The sequence below is a fragment of the Tamandua tetradactyla genome, chromosome 21 (genome assembly GCF_023851605.1).
Source record: "Tamandua tetradactyla isolate mTamTet1 chromosome 21, mTamTet1.pri, whole genome shotgun sequence".
Lineage (NCBI taxonomy): Eukaryota > Metazoa > Chordata > Mammalia > Pilosa > Myrmecophagidae > Tamandua > Tamandua tetradactyla.
In genome coordinates this window covers 4,655,821-4,677,397 of record NC_135347.1, presented here as the reverse complement: position 1 = coordinate 4,677,397, position 21,577 = coordinate 4,655,821, and the positions used below count along the sequence as shown (strand labels likewise).

The 21,577-nt window shown below is 38.4% G+C and overlaps 1 protein-coding gene across 6 annotated transcripts in view; it reads right to left on the bottom strand.

The window, feature by feature from the left end:
* CEP120 (centrosomal protein 120) overlaps positions 1-21,577 on the bottom strand; it is a 119,593-nt gene that overhangs the window by 87,548 nt on the left and 10,468 nt on the right. For all 6 annotated transcript variants that reach the window (XM_077138806.1, XM_077138809.1, XM_077138804.1 and 3 more), the window contains one exon: positions 9,429-9,570. In XM_077138806.1, the coding sequence (XP_076994921.1) occupies positions 9,429-9,570 (142 nt within the window). The remainder of the gene's footprint in view (positions 1-9,428; positions 9,571-21,577) is intronic.

Sequence of the window (21,577 nt, the reverse complement as noted above, 5' to 3'; positions counted from 1 at the left end):
ATGTGTATACATGTGTATATATAAATATACTCATATATATCTAATTCTGTGAACTGAAAGGGTCTTGGAGCAGTGACATCCCAATAGCAATGAGCATACCTAGTACCCAGACCTTGATTTCTAAACCTCACTCTCTACTAAAAGGACACAGAACTCCTTGGAGAAATGGTTGAATCCATGGCCAAGACAGGAAAGTAAAAGATGAGCCCGGGACCAGAAAGCAAGAAAAAGATCAAAGAATAATCAAGAAGTCAAAAGCAAACAGAAGCAGCTTGAAGAGGCTCTCACTAGCCAAATCTAGGACAAATAAATGATAATAGCTATATATCATAACCAACTAAATAAAAAGAGAACTATGAGTCCAAACTGATATAAATAAATGAATTGAAGGTTGGATGAATATCTTCATAATTTCAAAATATTTCTCCACAAACGATTAGAAAAGAAAACAGAGTAACTTTACAGTTCAGAAGACAACACCTTAATCAAGTGATTAAACTGAACATCATCAGTTATGGGACAAAGCAAAACTGTTCACCACCTGATAAGATGCAATGAGGAGAACACAGCATCACTACTGTGGTATCCCTGTCAAAGATGTGAAATCCAAATCTAATGTCAGACAAATCCAAGGCAAGGGACATAGAAAATAATAGTCTGTAATTTTCAAGAAGTTCAATCAAGGTCATGAAAAGATCAAGGACCTGTTTTAGACTGAAGAACATCATAAAGATATGAAAATGAAATGCAACACCTAATTCTAAACTAGATTCTTTTGCTATAAAGAATGTTAAAGAGATAACTTTGGAAACACAAATAGGATTAAGTAGTTGTGATGATTCAACATTAAATTTTGATGGATCATGGTTATGTAGGAGAATGCACTTCATCTACACACACAAAAAAAAATCTCAAGCATTCAGGTACATTAAGAGGGTAAATTACTCTTGAGGTTTTCTAGGGAAGAATTCTTTATAATGTAATTCCAACGTTTCTCTAAGTTTGAAAAAATTACTAAAGATTCTGGCATCTGATTTCTGGGTTCTTATCCTGGCATTACAACTTACGAACTGTTGGCATCTTGGCAAAACACATTGTCTGTAAAATTCACATTCCCTTCTCTTGGTTTATAGTGTCTACAAGCCATCCAAAACAAAGAAGTCCAACAGGGTGGTGGATATCTGAGTCTGAATGCCTGGGTGGGGGCCTTCAGCATATAAACAGTAGTACCGCAGCCAAGAAAATACACAGGCTCACACACAAAATGTTTATACAGAAAGAGAAGAGATCTGTTTCAAAATTTAAAGGATGGGATGAGGAAGAAAAGCCCAAAAGGAAGTTAAGGAGAACCAGCCAGAGAAGTTGAAGTAAACACAGTTTCTGTTAAAATACTGAACTGTAATTTCTATAATCTCATCCCAAAAGGCCATTCCCAAGTCACAAACTTTTAGAACACGGCATCAATTTATAAATTCAGAGCTCTGAACTAAGAATATATGTGACAACAGAAATAGCATTATAAATGTCAATTTTACACATAAATCCAGGGAACGTCGTTCAACATGACTGAAATATAGTACAATACCTATCATACTATTTCAATTTCACTGTTTGCTTCTATGTAAAAAGGCCTTTGATTTCCAAGAGAAACTTATCTTCATCTTCCACAATAAAAGAAATTTACACGGGAGATATAAAACACTAGAGTAGGAAAGAACCTTAGACACTATCCCATCCAATTCCATCATTTACCCAAGAGAAAATTGGGGATCAAAAATGTTTAAAAAGAAATATAAAGGTTTTGTTAAACTACAGTTCAATTAATAGACACCACATAACCATTTTAGGTTTTCCTGTACTCTTCCTTGGAGGGAATTTAAATAGAAACTTTTCAAAACAAAACAAAATTCTGCTTTGTTCTGCAACGTATCATTTTAAGAAAAGAAAAGCCTTCCCTGTTTCTAAGGTGTAAACAAGAGCAAAGAGGAATAAGTGTAATGTGCATATAAACGTCACACTGTTTCTCTGATGCACTAGAGTTAAATCAGCTTGCAATCCTGCTTTTATTTCCCTATAGTAATCCCCATCCTAAAGTTCTTGTCCTAAAACGGAAGTTCTCAGAGAACATCTTTAGAAATGATACACAGATTTTTCTTTCCATGGGCCCACAGAAGAGGCGTCCATAGTTCATGGAGTACTTGAGCCACACACATGACTGATGACACTGTCAACTGCATTACAGGAGAGGCCTCCTGAAAATGGCACTTTTTCTAGAGTGATAAAGAACTTCTGAGCACTGGAATTTGGTGAAGACATCATCATGCTTATCTTGTTGTGAGTTTAACCACAAAGGAAGACATTTGTCAGCTGAGCTGTTGGCAATTCAGCCACTAGTTTGTGAACTTAAAAGACACAGCTATAGAATTCACCCAGGAAGAGAATTCACCCAGGAAGAGTTGGCCATACTGGATATATCTGAGAGAAAGCTGCTCAGAGATGTGATGTTGGAGAATATCAGTCATCTGCTCTCAGTGGGATATCAGGTCTATAAATAAAATGTAGCTTCAAAGTTGGTTCAAGGGGAGGAACTGCAGGAAGAAGGAAGTGGATTGTTTCAAAGCAGAATTCAGGTAGGGAAATAGTCTTAAACAAGAAATGTTATCCATGCATCATATCTGCAGGAAAGACATATCTACCATCATGTCACTGAAGTAGAATTCTCACACTCAGAAGAATGGCATTATATGTAGTGAATTGCCAGAAGACTGTACTCAGTCTCAGAGTGACTCACAAGGGAAGGAAACCCTACCTCAGCAATCTATTTGGAAAAGTCCTCAATGCCCAATCACCTTTTAATCAACAAAAGCATTTTCACAGTAGAAGTAAATCATATCGATGTCATTTAATTGAGAAATCCTTTGTTCAAAACTCTGGCCATATACATTACAATGCAACTCACACTGGAGAGAAACCCCATAAATATCATCCATGTGGGAAAGTCTTTACTAAGTATTCTGAACTGAAACAACATGAGAGAACTCACACCGGAAAGAAAATACATGTATGTTATCTGTGAGGGGAAAGCCTTCACCTGTTGTTCTGCCCTTAGAGAGCATGAGAGAACTCACACTGGAGAGAAACCTATGAATGTCCTCTGCGTGGTAAGGCCTTCAGTCAGTACTACAGCCTTAGACGACATGAGGACACTCGCACTGGAGAGAATCCCTATGAATGTCCTCTGCGTGGTAAGGCCTTCAGTCAGTACTACAGCCTTAGACGACATGAGGACACTCACACTGGAGAGAAACCTATGAATGTCCTCTGCGTGGTAAGGCCTTCACTTGTTGTTCTGCCCTTAGAGAGCATGAGAGAACTCACACTGGAGAGAAACCTATCAATGTCCTCTGCGTGGTAAGGCCTTCACTCAGTACTACAGCCTTAGACAACATGAGGACACTCACACTGGAGAGAAACCCTATGAATGTCCTCTACGTGGTAAGACCTTCAGTCAGTACTACAGCCTTAGACGACATGAGGACACTCACACTGGAGAGAAACCTATGAATGTCCTCTGCGTGGTAAGGCCTTCACTCAGTACTACAGCCTTAGACGACATGAGGACACTCACACTGGAGAGAAACCTATGAATGTCCTCTGCGTGGTAAGGCCTTCACTTGTTGTTCTGCCCTTAGAGAGCATGAGAGAACTCACACTGGAGAGAAACCTATGAATGTCCTCTGTGTGGTAAGGCCTTCACTCAGTACTACAGCCTTAGACAACATGAGGACACTCACACTGGAGAGAAACCTATGAACGTCCTCTGTGTGGTAAGGCCTTCACTCAGTACTACAGCCTTAGACGACATGAGGACACTCACACTGGAGAGAAACCCTATGAACGTCCTCTGCGTGGTAAGGCCTTCACTCAGTACTACAGCCTTAGACAACATGAGGACACTCACACTGGAGAGAAACCCTATGAATGTCCTCTGCGTGGTAAGGCCTTCACTCAGTACTATAGCCTTAGACGACATGAGGACACTCACACTGGAGAGAAACCTATGAATGTCCTCTGCGTGGTAAGGCCTTCACTCAGTACTACAGCCTTAGACGACATGAGGACACTCACACTGGAGAGAAACCCTATGAATGTCCTCTGCGTGGTAAGGCCTTCACTCAGTACTACAGCCTTAGACAACATGAGGACACTCACACTGGAGAGAATCCCTATGAATGTCCTCTGCGTGGTAAGGCCTTCACTCAGTACTACAGCCTTAGATGACATGAGGACACTCACACTGGAGAGAAACCCTATGAATGTCCTCTGCGTGATAAGGCCTTCACTCAGTACTACAGCCTTAGACGACATGAGGACACTCACACTGGAGAGAAACCCTATGAATGTCCTCTGCGTGGTAAGGCCTTCACTCAGTACTACAGCCTTAGACGACATGAGGACACTCACACTGGAGAGAAACCCTATGAACGTCCTCTGCGTGGTAAGGCCTTCAGTCAGAACTACAGCCTTAGACGACATGAGGACACTCACACTGGAGAGAAACCCTATGAACGTCCTCTGCGTGGTAAGGCCTTCACTCAGTACTATAGCCTTAGACGACATGAGGACACTCACACTGGAGAGAAACCTATGAATGTCCTCTGCGTGGTAAGGCCTTCACTTGTTGTTCTGCCCTTAGACGACATGAGGACACTCACACTGGAGAGAAACCCTATGAATGTCCTCTGCGTGGTAAGGCCTTCACTCAGTACTATAGCCTTAGACGACATGAGGACACTCACACTGGAGAGAAACCCTATGAACGTCCTCTGCGTGGTAAGGCCTTCACTCAGTACTATAGCCTTAGACGACATGAGGACACTCACACTGGAGAGAAACCCTATGAACGTCCTCTGCGTGGTAAGGCCTTCAGTCAGTACTACAGCCTTAGACGACATGAGGACACTCACACTGGAGAGAAACCCTATGAACGTCCTCTGCGTGGTAAGGCCTTCACTCAGTACTATAGCCTTAGACGACATGAGGACACTCACACTGGAGAGAAACCTATGAATGTCCTCTACGTGGTAAGACCTTCAGTCAGTACTACAGCCTTAGACGACATGAGGACACTCACACTGGAGAGAATCCCTATGAATGTCCTCTACGTGGTAAGGCCTTCACTCAGTACTACAGCCTTAGACGACATGAGGACACTCACACTGGAGAGAAACCCTATGAATGTCCTCTGCGTGGTAAGGCCTTCACTCAGTACTATAGCCTTAGACGACATGAGGACACTCACACTGGAGAGAAACCCTATGAACGTCCTCTGCGTGGTAAGGCCTTCAGTCAGTACTACAGCCTTAGACGACATGAGGACACTCACACTGGAGAGAATCCCTATGAATGTCCTCTGCGTGATAAGGCCTTCACTCAGTACTACAGCCTTAGACGACATGAGGACACTCACACTGGAGAGAAACCCTATGAATGTCCTCTGCGTGGTAAGGCCTTCACTCAGTACTATAGCCTTAGACGACATGAGGACACTCACACTGGAGAGAATCCCTATGAATGTCCTCTGCGTGGTAAGGCCTTCACTCAGTACTACAGCCTTAGATGACATGAGGACACTCACACTGGAGAGAAACCCTATGAATGTCCTCTGCGTGGTAAGGCCTTCACTCAGTACTATAGCCTTAGATGACATGAGGACACTCACACTGGAGAGAATCCCTATGAATGTCCTCTGCGTGGTAAGGCCTTCACTCAGTACTACAGCCTTAGATGACATGAGGACACTCACACTGGAGAGAAACCCTATGAATGTCCTCTGCGTGGTAAGGCCTTCAGTCAGTACTACAGCCTTAGATGACATGAGGACACTCACACTGGAGAGAAACCCTATGAATGTCCTCTGCGTGGTAAGGCCTTCAGTCAGTACTACAGCCTTAGACAACATGAGGACACTCACACTGGAGAGAATCCTTATGCATGCCATCCAGGTGGGAAAGCCTTCACCCATTGCTCTGGCTTTAGAAAACATGAGAAAACTCACAGGCGGCAGATAAAATAAGAAACGGGAAGAAGAATGCTTTTGAGAGCTGCTCCCCAGGGCTCTGCCTATGTGCTGACCTGACTGCTCTTCTCTCTGAGGCGTGTCCCAGCTGGGATCCTAACGACTCTGGGGAATAGGCTCACTTAGAGCACTGTAAGATAAACATTTTGGCTGGTCTTAAGAACAAGGGAACCAAAACAAAAACCTCTGAACAAAATAAGGAGCCTAATGAGCATCCTTCTGTTTTCTGAGAATCTTCGAAGCGTACCATAAGTATTCTGAGGTAGATCTGGAAATTCCGAAGAACACTGGAATAATTGATATGCATTTTATAAGAGTGCCTTGGACATTCAGCATAAATTAAAAAGTTAAAGGGAAGGCTTAGAATGCCTATGGCCATGCTTACAGATATTGCTTTCAAGGTACTTAATAATCAGGAACAAGCTCAGCAAAAACAGCAGATAAAGTAACAGACTACCTTTCTGGCAGCTGCTCTACTAGGAACTGAGTATGAGGATGGCATAGCAGAGAAAAGAGAAAAGAGTAACCTAACAAAGATCAGTGTGCTTACTTCAGAGAGGAAGTGTACTGGAAGAAAACTGTCCCAAATTGACAAATAAGACAAAAGAAAATAATGAAATAGCATTAATCAGGCCCATGGACCTGAACTAGAAAACTCTGATTAGGGTTTCCTGGGGCAACGACAGCATTTTTCCCCATCATACTTATTTCCCACCAAAAAACTCAAGACACTCACACCCTATACAAAAGTTAACTCAAAAATGGATCAAAGATCTAAACATTAGGTCTAAGACCATAAAACAGTTAGAGGAAAATGTTGGGAGATATCTTATGGATCTTACAACTGGAGGCAGTTTTATGGACCTTAAACCTAAAGCAAGAGCACCGAAGAAGGAAACAAATAAATGGGAGCTCCTCAAAATTAAACACTTTTGTGCATCAAAGAACTTCATCAAGAAAGTAGAAAGACAGCCTACACAATGGGAGACAATATTTGGAAATGATATATCAGATAAAGGTCTAGTATCCAGAATTTATAAAGAGATTGTTCATCTCAACAACAAAAAGACAGCCAACCCAATTACAAAATGGGAAAAAGACTTGAACAGACACCTATCAGAAGAGGAAATACAAATGGCCAAAAGGCACATGAAGAGATGCTCAATGTCCTTGACCATTAGAGAAATGCAACCACAATGAGATATCATCTCACACCCACCAGAATGGCCATTATCAACAAAACAGAAAATGACAAGTGCTGGAGAGGATGCGGAGAAAGAGGCACACTTATCCACTGTTGGTGGGAATGTCAAATGGTGCAACCACTGTGGAAGGCAGTTTGGCGGTTCCTCAAAAAGCTGAATATAGAATTGCCATACGACCCAGCAATACCATTGCTGGGAATATACTCAGAGGACTTAAGGGCAAAGACACAAACGGACATTTGCACACCAATGTTTATAGCAGCATTATTTACAATTGCAAAGAGATGGAAACAGCCGAAATCTCCATCAACAGAAGAGTGGCTAAACAAACTGTGGTATATACATACGATGGAATACTATGCAGCTTTAAGACAGGATAAACTTATGAAGCATGTAATAACATGGATGGACCTAGAGAACATTATGCTGAGTGAGTCTAGCCAAAAACTAAAGGACAAATACTGTATGGTACCACTGATGTGAACAGACATTCGAGAATAAATTTGGAATATGTCATTGGTAACAGAGTCCAGCAGGAGGTAGAAACAGGGTAAGATAATGGGCAATTGGAGTTGAAGGGATACAGACTGTGCAACAGGACTAGATACAAAAACTCAAAAATGGACAACACAATAATACCTAATTGTAAAGTAATCTTGTTAAAACACTGAATGAAGCTGCATCTGAGCTATAGGTTTTTGTTTTGCTTTGTTTTGTTTTGTTTTGACTTTACTATTATCACTTTTATTTTTGTCTCTATATTAACATTCTATATCTTTTTCGGTTATGTTGCTAGTTTTTCTAAACTGATGCAAATGTACTAAGAAATGATGATCATGCATCTATGTGATGATGTTAAGAATTAATGATTGCATATGTAGAATGGTATGATTTCTAAATGTTGGGTTAATTTCTTTTTTTCCGTTAATTAAAAAAAAAAGAGAAGGGGTAATTGGAGCTGAAGGGATACAGACTGTACAACGGGACTGGATATAAAAACTCAGAAATGGACAGCACAATACTACCCAATTGTAATGCAATTATGTTAAAACACTGAATGAAGCTGCATGTGAGGTATAGGTTTTTTGTTTTTTTTTTCTTTCTATTATTGTTTTAATTCTTATTCTGTTGTCTTTTTATTTCTTTTTCTAAATCGATGCAAATGTACTAAGAAATGATGAATATGCAACTATGTGATGTTATTAAGAATTACTGATTGTACATGTAGAATGGAATGATTTCTAATTGTTTTGTTAATTCTTTTTTTAATTAATAAAAAAATAAAAAAAAAAAAAAACTCAAGACAAGGGTGGGAAGCAAATTAGTGGACTTCCTTATTGATACAGGTTCAACTTATTCTGTCATAAACCAGCAGTTGGCTATTGAAACAAATAAGCAATCTGTGAAAGTTGAAATAAATGCCCAAAATACACCGAAGGGGCTGCCATGGTCTTTAGATTATAAACTTGGGAAAAAGTATTTGCAGCATCAATTTTTGAATGTGCCTGAATGCCCTATACCATTGCTGGGAAGGTATGTGCTAACTAAATTAAATGCTTCAGTTGTATTTTCAAAAGAAGAAATAAACCTGAGCATCTCCAAAGGAATGAATATGCAGGGTGCCTTTTTACAAGCTGAAGAACCTGAAAAAGAGCCAGTACCAGCTCACATACCCAGACATGTAACTCGGTACTGTCAACCTGCACTCTAGGAAGAGCTGTAACTGCCCACCCAAGTAAGGGCTTAGCTCAAGGCAGGAACAAATCAACCCAAAGCAGTCAATAACCTTTGTCTGTACAAGTGAGATAAGGTATTTAAACTTTAAAAAAGTGAACAAATAGATAATCTGTTCAATTCTGCATTTAAAGTGCTGGAAATGTTCAATTAAGATATCACTTTAGTTGACATTAAATGTGTAAAGGAATGTTGCAGTTTTGTTAGTAAGCAAGGACTGAGATAATCTGCCCTTTGGCTCTGCCTTTCAAATACTGGAGATACCCCATCAAGATATCAGCTCAGTTTATATTTAATAACTTGATAAAAATGTTTTATGTATATATTACCAAGAATAAAAAGATCCTAGATCATATTTACCTTCTCATAAACATAAAAAAAAAAAAAAAAAAAAGAAATGATACACAAACCTTTTCCATCTCGAGGGGGTGCTCCCTTCGCTTTAAAACTATCCACTGGTGCCTTTGTATCTGTTTCCAAAGCAATGCTTATCTGTATCTCAGACCTGAACTTGGTGTATTTATTACTCAGCAACTGATACCATTTTGGTGCCTAGAGGACAACAAAAACAATGCACTTTAACAATTAATAGTCAAAAAAACCCAAAAAACGAAAACAGAATTAGGTAAGGTTCTAAATAATTTTCTATGATTTCTTAGCACTTCTCTTTTTAAAAGTACCCTCGACACAAACATACCTACACCCTATTTTCCTCAAAAGATATTAATCCTGCTTAGAAAACCATCATTTGAATTTCCCTTTGAAAAAAAAAGCTTATTTTGTCTTTCTTGCTTTCATTCTTATGCATCAATAGGTAGAATATTAAAGAAAACATATTTCTATCTTTAGTCTAATTCCCTAATTTCACTTCATTCCTTCAATACCAACAAAAACTACCAATTTTCAGTTTCCCTAACCCCTACTTCAGCACACTTCATATTATACCTTTTCTGCCTGCTACCTTTAAGGTCTGTTCTGTTATATTTCAAATTAGGAAAAGTAAAGCTTAGTGTTAATAAAAACACTAACAAAATTCTACAGTAAAAGTCTAAGGGTACAGTACTGGGTTATGAACCATGCACTTCATTGATAACTGAAATATAAAGCACTTCTCATAAAATGAAGTATGCTAAATTACCTGAGCATCCCCTAGAGTAACGTCAGAAATTTAGTATCCAGAGAGAAAGGGAGTAGGATGGTGACATTCTGAGGTGTGGAATTTAGTTCATCCTCCTGGGCAGTAGTACATAGCCAGGAACTGTATGGAACAACTGCTGGGGGGACATCAGTGACTGAACACACAGTGTACTCCAGTCTGGAATGGGTGGAACAGCAGAGATCCCCAAAGAACTGTAAGTCCCCCAAGCCGTGGAGATTAGCACCCCTCCCCCACAGGCATGGTAGGCTGGTTCCCCCAGAGAAAAAGAAACAGGAGCAAGGAAGTTAGTGGAAGCTCCAACTGAGGAATTAATTAATCAATTCAGATGGCTGAAAACAGGCTCTGGGCACAGATAAACCTGGAGTAAGCATTAATGAACCTGAAGCCAAACACCAACCTCTGCTCCCCACTCCCCCTGCCCACCACCTCCCCAGCAGAGAGGGAGAAGGGCTGATGGAAAAAAAACAAAAACAGAGACTTTCTGAGTTGGGAAGCACAAAATACTGCAAAAGGGCTGGGCCCCAAGAAAAAGGTCTGGGGACATATAAAAGCCATGTACCAACTCCAGCACTTGATTGGCAAAGCTGGGGAGCTGGGTTTTGGCTCTGAAAAGGCTTTCTCTTTTTTTTTTTTAAACTTCTTAACAGCTCATTAGATAGAACTGCAAGCATTCTTAGGCCTCAGCACTGCCCCAGGCAAGGGCAAAATTAAGGCTAAGTCTGGGAAACAGAGTAGCTAGTAAGCTAAATGGAGATAATTCCATAAAGGATGTATCTTCTCAAAAAAGAGGGGGGGAGGAGGCAGCTCCAGTGGAGGCCTTCCTTCAGGGAATTCAGGCCCTAGGGGCTGGAAAACAGTAGCAACCTAAGCCCAACTACTATCTCAGCCTCTTTCTCAACCACACCACTGGCAGGGAGAAGCTGCTGAGAATTCAAGTTGCCTCATCACTTTACACTGGTGGGAAGCTGGAGTCTGACCAGCGCCACCTGCTGTGCACGACAGGAAAAACACAGAGTCTAGGGGCTTCATAGTAAAGTCTGACAACCTGCTGGGTCTCACCCTCAGGGAAACTTGATACTGGTTATATACTCTCATCCTGAAACGTGGGCCTATCTGTTCTGGGAAAATCTGACGGGTTGATTATACCTGAGGAGACCCTTCTCAAAAATAAAGTCCCATATAGGCTGGGCAAGAACTAGAAAAACAAGGTGAAAAATTCTGATCGGTTAAACAGACGTTAGGCTAGAAGTCAAGAATAAATTAAACTGAATGCCAAAGAACAGAGAACAAAGCCAACCAACAAGAAAACACTAGGTAAAAGAGTGAAAACGACCTCCAAAATGAACTAATTAAGGAAATCAAATGCCTGGACGTCAGCAGAATATAATGAGCCATACTAAGAAAATCGAAGACATAGCCCAAAGGAACAAAGCTACAATTCAAATGAGATACAGGAGTTACAACAACTAATTCACGATGTTCAAACAGACACGTAAAATCTCATCAAAAATCAAATCAATGAGCTGAGGAAGATATGGGAAAGGAGATGGAGATAAAGAAAACACTGGATGAACATAAAGAACTCAAAAGTTTGAAAAAACAAATTGTAGAACTTCTGCAAATGAAAGGCACAAGAGAGGAGATGAAAAAAATGGGGAACTACAACAGAAGATTTGAAGAGGCACAAGAAAGGATCAGCAAACTAGAGGATACGATAGAGGAAATCTTACACACAAAAGAATAGATAAGGAAAAGGATGGAAAAATATGAGTAGGGTCTCAGGGAACTGAATGACAACATAAAGCTTATAAATATATGTGTTACGGGTGTCCCAAAAGGAGAAGAAGAAGGAAAAGGGGCAGAAAGAAAGACTAATGAAAGAAAGAATCACTGAAAACTTTCCATCTCTTATGAAAGACATAAAATTTCAGATCCAAGAAATGCAGCATACCCCAAACAGAATGGATCCTGACAGACAAACCTCAATATACTTACTAACCAGATTCTCAAATGTCAAGGACAAAGAGACAATTCTAAAAGCAGCAAGAAAAAAGCAATTCATCACATATAAGGGAAGCTTGAAAAGACTAAGTGCAGACTTCCCAGCAGAAACAATGAAGGCAAGAAAGCATGATATATATAAGATTCTGAAAGAGAAAAGCTGCCAACAACCAAGAATGGTATACCCAGCAAAACTGTCCTTCAAAAACAAGTGGGAGTTTAAAATATTTTCAGACAGTCACTGTGAGAGTCTGTGACTAAGAGACCAGCTCTATAAGAAATAGTAAAGGGAGTGCTACAGGCTGATATGAAAAGACAGGAGAAAGAGGTCTTGGAGAACAGTGTAGAGATGGAGACTATTATTAAAGGTAAAAAGAAAAAAAAAGTAAGATATGAAAAAAATCCAAAAGACAAAATGGTAGAAGAAACTACTGCCTTTAGAGTAATAACACTAAATGTTAAGGGACTAAACTCCCCAATCAAAACACACAGATTGGCAAAATGGATTAAAAAACAGGACCCATCTATATACTGTCTACAAGAAACTCACTTTAGACCCAAGGAAAAATCAAATTGAAAGTGAAGGGCTGGAAGAAGATTTTTCGTGCAAACAATCAGAAAAGAGTGGAGGTAGCATACTAATACCTGAAAATTAGACTTCAACTGTAAAACTATTAAGAGACAAAAAAGGATACTATGCATAACAAAAGGAACAATTCATCAAGAAGACATATCAAATATTTATGCACTGAGCCAGAGTGCCCCAAAACACATGATGAAAACACTGACAACACTTTACACTGACAATACCGAAAGAAGTAGATACCTCTACAATAATAGTTGGAGGGTTGAATACACTGCTCTCACCAATGAATAGAACAGCTAGACAGAAGATCAATAAGGAAATACAGATTTTGAATAATACGATAAATGAACTAGACTTAACAGACATTTACAGAACATTATACCCCACGACAGCACGATAAACATTTCTCTCAAGTGCTTATGGATCATTCTCAAGGATAGACCATATGCTGGGTCACAAAGCAAGTCTCAATAAATTAAAAAGATGAAAATTATACAAGACACATTCTCAGATCATAATGGAATGAAGCTGGAAATCAGTAACAGGCAGAGAGCCAAAAATTCACAAATATATGGCGGCTCAACGACCAGTGGATGAAGGAAGAAATTACAAGAGAAATTAGTAAATATCTCAAGGCAAATGAAAATTAAAACACATGTCAAAATTTACGGGATGCAGCAAAGGCAGTGTTAAGAGGGAATTTTTTTTTAACTTTTTTATTGTATAATATAACATATATATACAAAGCAAAGAAAGAAAAAAGCAATAGCTTTTACAGCACCCTTCAACAAGCAGTTACAGAACAGATTCCAGAGTTTGCCATGGGCTATCATATGATCTCAGACTTTTTCTTCTAAATGCTCCAGAATATAGGAGGCTAGAATAAATATTTTTTTATCATCATAATTGACTTCTGTGAAAAGAAAAAAAAACATATATATATAAAAGCAATAAATTACAAAGCACAGTACCACAGTTAGTTGTAGAACATATTTCAGAGTTTGGTATTGGTTACAATTCCACAATTTCAGGTTTTTACTTCTAGCTGCTCTAAGATTTTGGAGACTAAAAGAGGTATCAGTTTAATGAATCAGCAATCACATCCATTTGTTAAATCCTATCTTCTCTATATAACTTCACCATCACCTTTGACCTTCCTATCCCACTCTTTAGGGGTGTTTGGGCTATGGCCATTCTAACTTTTTCATGTTGGAAGGGTCTGTCAATAATATGGGGTAGGGGGCTGGAACTATCTGATGTTCTAGAGAGGCTGGGCCCTCTAGGTTTCAGGATTTATTTGATCCAGGGACCCACTGTAGGTTTCTGGAAAGTTATAAGAGGGAAATTTACTGCCTTAAATGCCTATATTAAAAAAGAAGAAAAGAGCAAAAATCAAGGAATTAACTGTTCACTTGGAAGAATTAGAGAAAGAACAGAAAACTAACACCAAAGCAAACAAAAGGAAAACAAATATCGAAGATTAGCACAGTAATAAATGATACTGATAATATGAAAACAGTTGAGAATATCAACAAAAGCAGAAGTTGGTTCTTTTAGAAAATCAATTAGATCAATGGACCCTTAGCTAGGCTGACAAAAATAAATAAATAAATAAAGTGAGAGGATGCAAATACAATCAGAAATAGGAGAGCGGACATAACCACTGACTCCACAGAAATAAAGGATAATGACAGGATAGTATAAGCAACTACATGCTAAAAAACTAGACAACATAGAAGAAACAGACAACTTCCTAAAAAAGCATGAACAACCAACATCGACTTGAGAAGAAATAAGCAACCACAACAAACCAATCACAGGAAAAAAGATTGAATCAATCATCAAGAAGCTCCCCAATAAGAAAAGTCCAGGACCAGATGGCCTCACATGTGAACTCTACCAAGCATCCAAGAAAATTAGTACCAATCCTCCTCAAACTCTTCAAAAAAATTGAAGAGGAGGGAAAACTACCTAATTCATTCTATGAAGCCAGCATCACCCTAACAACAAAGTCAAAGATACTATAAGAAAAGAAAATTACAGACCAATCTCTTTAATGAGGATAGATGCAAAAATCCTCAACAAAATTCTTGCAAATAGAATATAGCAGCACATTAAAAGAATTTTACCATGGCCAAGTGGGATTTATTCTGGGTATGCAAGGCTGGTACGACACAAGAAAATCAATTAATGTAATATACCAGATCAACAAATAAAAGTGAAAAAGCCACATAATCATCTCAACTGCTGCAGAAAAGGTATTTCACAAAATTCAATATCCTTTCTTGATGAAAACACTTCAAAGGATAGGAACAGAAGGGAACTTTATCAACATGATACAGGGAATATATGAAAAACCCACAACTAACATCATCCTCAATGGGGAAAGACTGAAAGCTTTCCCTCTAAGATCAGGAATAAGACAAGGATACCTGCCCACTGTCACCACTGTTATTCAACATTGTGCTAGCCAGACAATTAGAAAAGAAAAAGAAATAAAAGGCATTCAAATAGGAAAGGAAAAAGTAAAACTCTCACTGTTTGCAGATGTCATTTACTATATATTGAAAAGCCAAAAACCCACAGCAAAGCTACCAGAGCTAATAAATGAGTACACCAAAGTGGTAAGGTATAAGATTAACACCCCAAAATCAGTAGCATTTTACATATTAGCAATGACCAGTCTGAGGAGGAAATTAAGAAAAAAAAAATTTCATTTACTATAGCAACCAAAAGAGCCAAATATTTAGGAATAAAGTTAACTAAGGACACAAATGGCCCATACACAGAAAACTACAAAAAATTACTAAAAGAAATCATGGAGACCCAAATAAATGTAAAGACATATCGTGTTCATGGATTGGTAGATTAAAGATAGTTAGGATGTCAATTCTACCCAAATCAATCTATAGATTCAATGCAATACCAATTAGAATCTCAACAACTTACTTTGCAGAAAAAGAAAAACCAATAACCAAATTTATTTAGAAGGGCAGGGTGCCCCAAAAAGCTAAAAATATCTTGAGAATGAAAAATGAAGTGGGAGGTCTCACACTACCTGATTCTAAAGCATATTACAACTCTACAGCAGTCAAAAGAGGATGGTATTGGCAAAAACAGATATACTGACCAATGGAATCTAACTGAGTATTCAGAAATAAACTCTTTCATCTACAGACAATTGATCCTCAACAAGGCAGTCAAGATAACCCAACTGGGACAGAGCAGCCTCTATATTAAATGGTGTTTGGAGAACTGGATATACATATGCAAAAGAAGGAAAGGGACCCATATCTCACACCCTCTATAAAAATTAACTCAAAATAGATCAAAGACTTAAACATTAGAGCTAATACCATAAAGCTTTTTCATAAACCTTTTGACAGGAGCTGGTTTCCTAGACCTTACAACCAAAGCATGAATAATGAAAAAGGAAAAGATAAATGAGATCTCCTCAAAATTAAAAACTTTTGTACACCAAAGAACTTTTTCAGGAAAGTAAAAAGGCAGCCTAATAAATGGGAGAGAATATTTGAAACCCTCATATCAGATAATTATATATCCAGAATATATAAGAAGATTCCACAACTCAACAACAAAAAGACAAACAACCCCATTAATAAATGAGCAAAAGACATAAACAGACACTTCTCAGAAGAGGAAATACAAATGGCTAAAAACTCAACTTCACTTGATATTAGGGAAATGCAAATCAAAACCACAATGAGATACCATCTCACACCCAGTAGGATGGCCATTATCAAAAAACAAACAAACAACAGAACAACAAGCTGTTGTTGTTTGTTTTTCATAAACCTTTTGACAGGAGCTGGTTTCCTAGACCTTACAACCAAAGCATGAACAATGAAAAAGGAAAAGATAAATGAGATCTCCTCAAAATTTTCATCCACTGGAGAGGATGTGGAGAACGAGGCACATTTATTCAATACTGGTAGGTTCCTCAGGAAGCTAAGTATAGAATTGCCATATGATCCAGCAATCCCATTATTAGCATTTATTCAGAGGAACTGAAGGAAAGAACACAAATAGACATCTGTGCACCAATGTTTATAACGGCATCATTCATGACTGCCAAGAGACAGAAACAGCCCAAATGTCCATCAATGGCCAAGTGGCTAAACAAGCTATTGTATAAACATACGATGGAATATTATGCAGCTGTAACACAGAATAAAGTCATGAAACACATAACAATGTGGATGAAACTTAAGGACATTACAGTGAGTGAAATTAGCCAAAAACAAAAGGACAAATACTGTATGTTCTCACTAATATGAACTAACATTAATAAGTGAACTTTGAGAGTTAAAGTTAAGAACACAGGTTACAGGAGATAGAAAGTGGTGGGTAGAGACTGGGCATTTGGTGCTGAAGGAGTACAGGACATGAAACAGGACTGATTATAAAGATTCTGCAATGGATACCACAATATATCTGATATAATATAAGTACACTGAATAAAAGTGAATGTGAGTATGGTTTAGGGAGAAGGGTTAGGTCATGTATGACACAAGTACAAAAGGTAGAAGATAAAGATTCTATCTTTGCCTAGAGTGGACAGTGACAGTGATTAAATGTACACATATAAGAATGTTTTTGCATGAGGGAGAATAAATGAATGCCAACATTGCAGGGTATCGAAAATGGGATGGTAAAAAGGAAAAAATATAATCAATGCAAACTAGACTCTATAGTCAACAGTAACTTGTAATATGCTTCCACTGAATGTAACAAAGGCAATATTCCAAAACTAAATGTCACATGTGGGGGATATGGGAGAAGGTATGGGATTTTGTTATGGAAGAAAAGTAAATGTCCTCATGCAGACTGTACTGGCAAAGGTATGGCTATGTGAATATACTAAGAACCACTGATTTTTTGCTTAGGTTGGATTGTATGATGTGCAAATAAAACTGTTTAAAATGAACAGCAAGATATAAGTGCTGGAGAAAGAGATGTACCTATTTACTGTTGGTATGGAAGCAAACAGGTGCCGCCCCCAGGGAGGGCAGTCTAGCGGGAGGCTGGGAGTGGGGATGCCATATGATTATGTAACCCCGTTGCTAGGTATATACTTGGAGAAAACGACAGTGGTGAAAGGAATGAGCATTGGCACAGATGTTTATGGTAGCAGAGTTCAGGATCTGCAACAGACGGAGGTGGCCTAAGGGTACACTGACTGAGGAATGGAAAGGGAAACTGTGGTGTATACGTTCAACAGATTACTGAATGGCTGCAAGAAGGAATGAAGTTGTGAGACATGCAATTGCAGCAATGAGCCTTGAGGACAGTTGAATGAAATGTCAGAAACAAAAAAAAACAAAAAAAACAAATATTATCACACCTCACTCATATGGACTAACTATAATATATATAAACTTGGAGAACTGAAGTCCAGAGCATGGGTTATCAGCTTGGGGAACTACTGTAAAGAGTCCCAGATTGTAAACTCTTACAGCAGTCACATCTATTCTGGACTTGTAACTGTTACTTCTAAATTCTGAGCTATTTGTGTAAAACCTGGTCATTCCCTGGAACTTCAGTTATTTGTGTGCCACCTAAGATGCAGAGTCAGAGCTCTGAAGCTATGAAAGTCAGCATTACCCCATTACAGCAGCTGTAAAAAAGTTGAAAAAGTAATCAGACTTCAGCTAGAGATGTTAACGAAGCTGATCTGGATAGGACTAAGGTAGATCAGAATACAGGGTAAAGGATGATATCTTCTGCATTTCAAAATTTCAACTTGTGTGAGACCAAAGGGAGAGACGTTTATTTGGTTCAAAATTTATGTTTTTGGTGGCACATTATCTAGTTTAACCTGTTTGGTTAGTCAATTCAAACACCATAATTACATGGAACCTTGATAGGGAATGAAATCTTGTTGGTTTGTACAGGTTAGTGCGATGTCTCGATACATCCCAGAGCAATCTGGGGAGTGAATAAAAAAGTATTTGCAATTTCCCTTGGGGAACTGGGGACAAATGGGGAAATATTAAATTTCCCCACCAGGGAATCTTCTGATAGTCTCACAAGCATTGGTGAAAACTAATTTAATAGGTCAAGCTCTTGCTCTTGGGTCTCACCCCTATGATACTTATTCCTGCAGAGGAGAACCTCAGCCTACGTAGAATTATACCAAGAGTCACCCCCAGAGAACCTCTTTTGTTGCTCAGATATGACCCCTCTCTCTAAACCAATTACACAGGTGAACTCACTGCTTTCCCCACCATGTGGGAAATGACTCCCATGGGTGTAAATCTCCCTGACAACGTGGAACAGGACTCCTGGGATAAGCCAACCTGGTATCAGGGAATTGAAAAAGCCTTCTTGACCAAAAGGGAGAAGAGAGAAATGAGACAAAATAAAGTCTCAGTGGCTGAGAGATTTCAGAGTCAAGAGGTTATCCTGGAAGTTTTTCTTATGAGTTATATAAACATTCCTTTTTAGTTTATGGTATATTAGAGTGGCTAGAGGGAAGTATCTGAAACTGTTAAACTGTATTCCAGTAGCCTTGATTCTCAAAGATATTCTCAAATAAATAATGAGAGGGGGTGTGTAGTAAGGGGTAAAAATAATTAGGTAGATTGTAATACTAGTGGTCAATGAGAGGGAGGGATAATGGGTACAAAGGACGTCTGTTTTTTTTTTAATTTTTTCTTTTTATCTAAGTCATGCAAATGTTCTAAAAACGATCATGGTGATGAATACACAACTATGTGATGAAAAGCAGAAAAGACAGGTCATGCAATAGTGTTATGTGAGCCTGATCTGGACCCCAATTCAAACCGTTAGCCTGAATTGCTAGCCTGACTCCACGCACAGGCCTTCCCACATTTTGGGAGCAGGGTCTGATGCAGAGACTAGTCCTGGGGAAAAAAGGTGACAGGAAAGGCTCCCCGACCCCCAACCATCACACATCACATGTCTGTGGGGAAGCTGGTGCTAATCCATTCCTAGACGACCTGCTTCTGGGTTGGGTTTCGTACACAGCAGAGCAGCTCCTTTGCGGCAACCCTCTTCAAAAGGGATTGTAGAAAAGCAGAAGTAAATATATACATATATATATATATGAAAACAAGAGCCAAAATGTGGAAGTGTTCATCAACAAACAAATGGATAAATAAAATGTGGTATAAACATGCAATGGAATATTATTTGGCCATAAGAAAGAATGAAGTTATGAAACATGCTGCAATATGTAAGAACCCTCAAAATACTACACTACGAAAAAAAAAAATACTACACTATGCCCAGTGAAATAATCGAGGCACATTAAGACAAATACTGTATGATATCACTTATAAAAGATGACTAGAAAGCAAATTCACAGAGACAGAAATAAGGATTAGATACCGTAGGTGTAATTAACAATGGTGAGTCTGAGTATGGTTGAAAGGGGAAGTCTGTAATCATGTATGTCACTAGAAGGAAACCCAGAGGATCAAACATGGGACTGTATACATAGCAAAACCTGTTGGTGACAATGGCTGTGGTTAATTATACAAATATAAGAAAGTTCTTTTATAACTAGAACATATGCATGTCACCATTACAAGGTATGTCAAGAATAGGGCAATATGGGAAAAATATAATTAATCCAACTAAAGACTATAGTTAACAGTTACTATGTAATAGTCTTTCATCAATTGTAACAAAGGTACTATACAGAAGCTAAGTGTCAATAATGGGGGGGTATAGAGGTACGGAATTTTTATCTTTGTTTCAGAGCAATGAGAACGTTCTTCAAATTGATTGCAGTGGTGAATACATAACAATGTGGTTATACCAAAAGCCACGGATTGTACATTTTGGATGGATTGTATGGTGTGTGAATAAACTGTAAAAAAAAAAAAAGCATTAGATGTTAGGAGGGGATGAGGGGAAGAAAGGGGAGTGGTTATTTGGGGGAAAAAAGGGGGTGAATTTTATGTTAACATGAAATACATCTCAATAAAGCTGTTTAAAAAGTGAAAGAAAAAAAAGAAATTTAGTATCCAAATCAGCCTGAAAATTTTCATGGCCCAAGAATATGCCTATCATTAATGTAGGAAGCACTGGTAAGCAGGGGCACAGTTATGGTAACAACTGGTCGTATACTGATCAAAACTAAAAACTGCTGTTTTAAATTCAAGTATAATAGGATTAATTAGGCTTTAATTTTTTAAAAAATCCATAATCTATTTTTTAGCATAAAAAGATACATAATAGGGTGGGCCAAGGTGGCTCTGCAGGCAGAGTTCTCTCCTGCCATTTCAGAGACCTGGGTTCGATTCCCGATGCCGGCCCATGCCAAAAAAAAAAAAAGCATAATATACACATTACTCTATTTCTTATGACAAATATTTTCTCATTTTAAGTATAAGCTGGAAAAAAAGATTTTTAGCTACCTGCAGAATTTATGATATATTGTTTGAATATATAAATCAGAAAAACAAATCTGGATTTTTCTGTTTATACTTATAATTTGTTTATAAAATAATTATATTTGTTTACAGACAATCATTTTACTTTGAGCTTCACACATTCTACTGGCCAACTTCAAATATACCTCCTGGCCAACAGAAAAGGATAAGTAAAACAGCATTTGGTTTTCCTAAAATTCATGTAATTTTGAAAGATTTCTTCTTAATTTTTACCACAAATATGTTCCTAAACTGTTTTAAGTGATTAAACAAGGGTACAAAGAATGCCAACTGAATTTAGAAGCATGAACTCTTCTCTCAGAAACCCTCTTGCTAGGAGGATGTATCTTCTCTGGCAAACTAAAGTGACTAGAGAAATATATTCCAGAC